Here is a 5,639-nt window from a genome sequence, read left to right as displayed (position 1 = left end):
CACTCTATCTAGGTCTGCAAAGCCTAGCTAAACTGTTTAATTTTATAAGGGATTTGGGGTTAACTACTCCACCTATTTCATCAACCATATTCTCCTTTTTAACTCTTGAGGATCCTCCTCTACTGGTGGAGGTACCTCCTCAACATGTTAAAGTGCGAGTACACTACCCCTTCTCATATACCTTGTAGTCCTTAACTGTACAATAAAGATGTCATCCTGATTGTACCTACTCTAATAGTACCATCTATTTTTTTATTCCCCAACTTTTCCTATAAGAAGTGAGAGCACTTAAGTCATGCTAGAACAATAACATAATAATTATCATAGAATTATAGAAAAACATATATATCACAAAGTTCAAATAGTTGAAGAAGACATGCTTGATGAGAATTCAAAAACCTAAGGACAACAAACAAGACGATATAGATCCAATGTTTAACGCATTACAAAATTAATTATATTACTATTTCTTTGACCTACAACTTTGATACCAAGTTTTTAATGACTCGATTTTTGTATCCATGACTAGCACATAGGCAAGGACCCCCTTCAGGTTTCCATACCTCTATGAACCAAGAATTACATACACACTTTTACCATTTAAACAAACTAGAGATCTATACAGCTTTCGATACCATAATTAAAGTCCATAATATAAATCAACATCTTAATACATGACTTAATATAAATATTATAATTGTGGTGTTGTAACAAGATATAACAAAATAATATTAATTACAATAAAAGAGCAGGTTCTAAAGTCCAACAAAGGTGACCTTTTAGAAAAAATTAATGCCTGAAAATGATAAATAACAAGAGGGTGATTTCAACAACTCGGTGAGTAAATAACGTTCAATATACACATATGAGGTAATAAGGAAAAGAGAAACATATACAAATTTGACTTTAAGCTTTTACAAGAAAGTTTCATAAACAAGCTATAACAAGGAATATTATAAGGTAAGGCTCGTCAAAAATTCAAAATGCAATGAGCATGCGGCTCTAAACTGTAGGATGATCAGTTCACACATGTTAGTGACTACCTCGACCAGCTAAGGTCTAAATATAATGTGCACAAAAACTAACACTACCCTATTAGTATGGGTATTCTAACTAGCATATCAAGAGATCATATCATAATCAAACAAATATAATTATTTCTTAATATCAATCAAATGAGAAGCTATCAAATCAGATATACACATATCTCATATCTAGAATTTAGATTAAAAAAATTATCATGTTATATATATATGCGCGCATGATCCATTTTATACTAACAATTCAAATATTTGTACTATTTCTCATGCATATGAAATATTATTCACTCACCTGACTGAAATGTAAAACAAACATGGAAGCATGTGCCAAAAAAAATCCTATTGATATCTTGCTGGTAGAATATCAAGATTATTTGAATACAAAAGAAGACATACTAAAAACAAACTCGAAAAAAATATACAATATATATAATACACTGAATTTAGGGTCTAACCCATAACTCTATACGTTTAGAAACTAAAATGTAATTATAAACCGGAATTGATTAACCTGATCAATCCCAAACATATCCTAATATGATTGAAGCTAAAAGAATTAATTATACCTAACTACATAATCAATCATTCTAGTGGTTCAACCCAACCAATCGATCGAAATCCAACACACCAATTGGTCTACCAGTTTAACCTAATTGGTCTACTAAATTTAACACACCAACTGGTCTACTGAATTTAGTAACCAACCAGTCTTCTAGTCCAACCCGACCGATCAACTAGTTGGTTAGAAATTCCAGATCAGTTTCACTTAAAATGGCAGATTCAGAACAATCCAACACACCCAGTCACAACTCCATATTCGTGTAGACAAAGCATGGTTGTGGCACTTCCCTAGCACTACTCAAATTAAGTATATATAAATTGAATATAAAAGATGTTAACCAAGACCACGACGAACTTTGCTATCTGAAAGTCGAAAATTGTTTATTTTCCAGAAGGGTAAACTTCCCAAGTTCTTGGAAATACATGAGAAACACATTTAGCAAACGTTCTATAGTTTACTTTAACTTGCACAATCAAAAGAACATCACAAAGTAAAAACTAAGCAGTTTAGTGCAAGTAGATTTGATTCAGGGACCAACACTTCGGTGAAACTGTCACAGACTTTCATCATTCCACAGGCAAAGGACAAGGATCATATGGAATGGGAATCAAGTTAAGATAATGTTTTTTCTTAACTGTTCCCCCAAAAGCCTCATTCATGTCAAGATCTTCTAAAGCTGCTCCACTGGAAAGTTTCCAATCGAAATGGTATAGCAGCCGTGCAAGCAGAAGCTCAGCATTACCTATACCGAACAGCATGCCAGGGCACATCCTCTTTCCAGCACCAAATGGGATAAATTCAAAATTTGTACCCTTGTAATCAATTGAACTCTCTTGGAATCTCTCTGGATAGAATTTCTCTGCTTCAGTCCAATCATTAGAATCCCTACCAATAGCCCACGCATTGATTATTACTTTACTTTTAGCTTGTATGACATATCCATTAATCTCGCATGTCTTGCTGCATTCCCTTGGAATCAAAGAAATGGGTGGATGTAGTCTCAGAGTTTCTTTGATGATCAGCTTCAAGAATTTCAGATTTTGAAGACCTGTTTCATCAACATTCTCTGAATCACTAAAGACTTGCCTCACTTCTTCTTGTGCCTTTTTCATTACCCTTGGATTTTTCAACATTTCTGACATTGACCATTCCAAAAGTGTTGATGTTGTTTCACTCCCAGCACCAAACATTTCCTGTAACAAGACTTGCGAGTTAGGGAACTGATCATATCTTTCTTAATTAGTGCATAGAAATCATTTATCAATTCAACTTGGAGAGATAATTGTTTTCTTGATTATGGATCTCTAATTGTTTAACCTTGGTGTGTGTGAATTGGGATCAGTATTGATCGTTTAACTACTTGGTCCCTTCTCCAGCGCCTTTTTTGAAGGCATTGGAAAGGCACGATTTTCTACATCAACCGGTCCGACTATTGTGTCATGATGGCTGTGATCTCCAAGATCCAGCCACCTCTTTAGCAGGATTCGACCATGCCTCAGGTCACTGAATTGATTTGTTTCAAACATCCAGTTCAATGACGGGCTGGTGCCTTTAAAGACACCGGAGAAGGCACAACATATATAGACTTAAATTTGAGTCCGAATACCTTACACAAATTAGACCAAAAGTTCTTGAATTTAAGTAGTATCAACAGTTAAAGGTCGATTTATTTAGCATCAGGTGTGCAGGCATGTATTTAAAACATGTGTGAAATGTGAAGCACAAACAGATTTCTATATGTACTAACCACGATGATTGCTTTGATGCTGTCTGTTGTTAAAGGAAATTCAAGGTTTCCTTGATTCTGTAGATTTAGAAGAACATCCAGAAGAACTTCCACTTCGTTGTCTTGATCAGTCTTTCTCTCTTCCTTGCTGGCTCTACGTTCATTTATAATGTTTTCAAGGATCTCATCTGCTTCTTTATGCGACCTTTCGAGTCTAGACCTCAGCTTACTGATCATGTACAAGAACTTAGCAGAAGGGAACACATCTACAATATTCAGACCAGCCAATGCCTCTGCCACATCTTCAATGATTGGTAAGAAGGCTTCTTGGTTTTTGGATTTCTTACCGATGCTTGTTCTTGCAATGACGCCGTTTGATAAGTCAAGCATCATTTTGCTAAGGTTGATTGGCGAACCGGCTTTCGCATAAATATTTCTAATAAAATTGGATACCTCTTCTTCCCTTACTGATCTGAATGATCTTACACGTTTTGCACTAAATAGTTCCAACGTGCAAACTTTCCTCATTTGTCTCCAATAGTCTCCATATGGTGCAAACCCAATGTTCTTGCGATTGTAAAACATGATATTTGCAACAAGGAGACAAGGTCTCTCGACAAAGTTGATCTCGTGTGTTTTCATTACTTCTTTTGCTGCTTCCCCTGAAGAAACAACGACAGTTGAGACTTCTCCAATTTGAAGTTGCATGACGGGTCCATATTTCTTGGCCAGGTCTGTTAGGCAATGATGGGGAAGAGAGCCGGCTAGCTGGTGAATGTTTCCAATGAGGGGTAATTTCCATGGTCCTGGAGGTAAGGCTAGAGTTGAGCCACTGCCTTTCGATTTCTTCCACAATCTCAATACAGCAAGGATAAAGAGAAGGCTGGCTAGAAGGATTGGGAACTCCATAAAGAGAAAATCGACAGGATTAATGGCTAACGCTGCAGCCAGTGAAATTGGTAAGGGAGGCTAATGTATCATTCCTGCCCTTTTATCATAATCTCTCTCAAGTTGCAATTAAAAATATCCAGGGAACTTGAAACATGGCGGCATGGCTAAGATGTCAAGGATTCTATGATGACGAAGGGGGACAAAAATTTCCAATTCAGCAACAAGAATTTGCTCTTCAGCTTTCATACGTACGGAAGCATCATGAATCGATCTTTTGCTCCTCTTTTAAAACAGAAAAATAAATAAAGCTTAAGACCCACTAATAATTTTTTAAATCGTATAACGGCTAAGGTTGGAGGAATTCTTTCCAGCTAAATGAAAAGAAATGATGATGAAGAGAGGCACACCCACTAATACTGTATATGCATCTAGCACGGCTGTACCAAGTCCCCACACAAAGCCAAAGGGTTAATTTGCTGTGCTATTTATGTTACATTTAAAATAATTAAATAATGCTTGATTAAGAGGTTGTATCTAACTATGATTTCAGTTGTTTTTTAAAATATTTTTTTGTTTGAAAGTAAATTAAAATAATATATTTTTTAATTTTTTCTAGATCATTTTTTAAACTAGAACATCAAAATAATCTAAAAACAAAAAAAAAATTAATTTGAACTTAAGAAAACAATAAAAAAATTTTAAATTATTAATTTGCTTTTGAGATATAAAATTATCAATAAATATTATACTAAAATAATAATTAAAGAAATACTTTTTTTAGCATTAAATGATTTATGACTTCCTAAACCCCTATAACATGTGAACATATTTCTTATAAAACAATTCTCAAGTTTTTTTCTCTAAATAAAATTGAATAAGGTAATAATATATATGTATAGACACTTCATGAATAAGATCATTTATATATATAAAAATAGATTTTATAATAAGCTATTATACTTTTGGTTTAACACTCTACTTCGACAATTTCATTTTAAAATGATACCGTTTTGTTTTCAAAGTAAAATAAATAGTAATTAAAGATTTATTTTAGAAAAAAAACAATATCAATTTTAAAAAAATTGATTTCATAATTACTCTTATAATTTATAAACAATTTTTTTTAAAAAAATTATGTTATGCTGATAATCTAACTAATCATTTAATTGAGTTTTTTAGTGCCTAATTTACCTTCTAATTTTATTCAAATATAAAATACAAAATAAGAAACACGTGAGAAGAAAATCACCATCTATACTAACCCTTAACCTAAATGTCTCCATCCTCTCTTTTTTCCTCATTCATGGCCTGTTTTCAAAGTTTTTGACTTTGATCAACAATTTTGATGGAATTTTCTTTACATACGAAAGTATAATTTGTTATTCATCTTTATAATAATACCCCGTATGAAAATATTAAA

The 5,639-nt window shown here is 33.4% G+C and overlaps 1 protein-coding gene across 1 annotated transcript; it reads right to left on the bottom strand.

The window, feature by feature from the left end:
- Nucleotides 1–1,935: 1,935 nt before the first annotated feature.
- LOC133672891 (cytochrome P450 726A27-like) lies at nucleotides 1,936–4,566 on the bottom strand. Its single transcript, XM_062093449.1, has 2 exons — nucleotides 3,350–4,566; nucleotides 1,936–2,795 (listed from the first exon to the last, which is right to left on the bottom strand). Exons 1-2 carry the CDS (start codon nucleotides 4,235–4,237, stop codon nucleotides 2,169–2,171), a joined length of 1,515 nt encoding a protein of 504 aa, XP_061949433.1. The 5' UTR covers nucleotides 4,238–4,566; the 3' UTR covers nucleotides 1,936–2,168.
- Between the last annotated feature and the right edge of the window lie 1,073 nt (nucleotides 4,567–5,639).

This window comes from Populus nigra, chromosome 14, assembly GCF_951802175.1.
Source record: "Populus nigra chromosome 14, ddPopNigr1.1, whole genome shotgun sequence".
NCBI lineage: Eukaryota > Viridiplantae > Streptophyta > Magnoliopsida > Malpighiales > Salicaceae > Populus > Populus nigra.
Note: the sequence above shows the minus strand (reverse complement) of the source record. Positions and strands in the feature narration are given on the sequence as shown.

Excerpts from the sequence above, each read along its gene's own strand:
- LOC133672891 (XM_062093449.1), bottom strand. The coding sequence starts at position 4,237 with ATGGAGTTCCCAATCCTTCTAGCCAGCCTTCTCTTTATCCTTGCTGTA. Across the intron at positions 2,796-3,349 it reads GCATCAAAGCAATCATCGTG|GAAATGTTTGGTGCTGGGAG; the intron begins GTTAGTACATAT and ends GTCTTGTTACAG.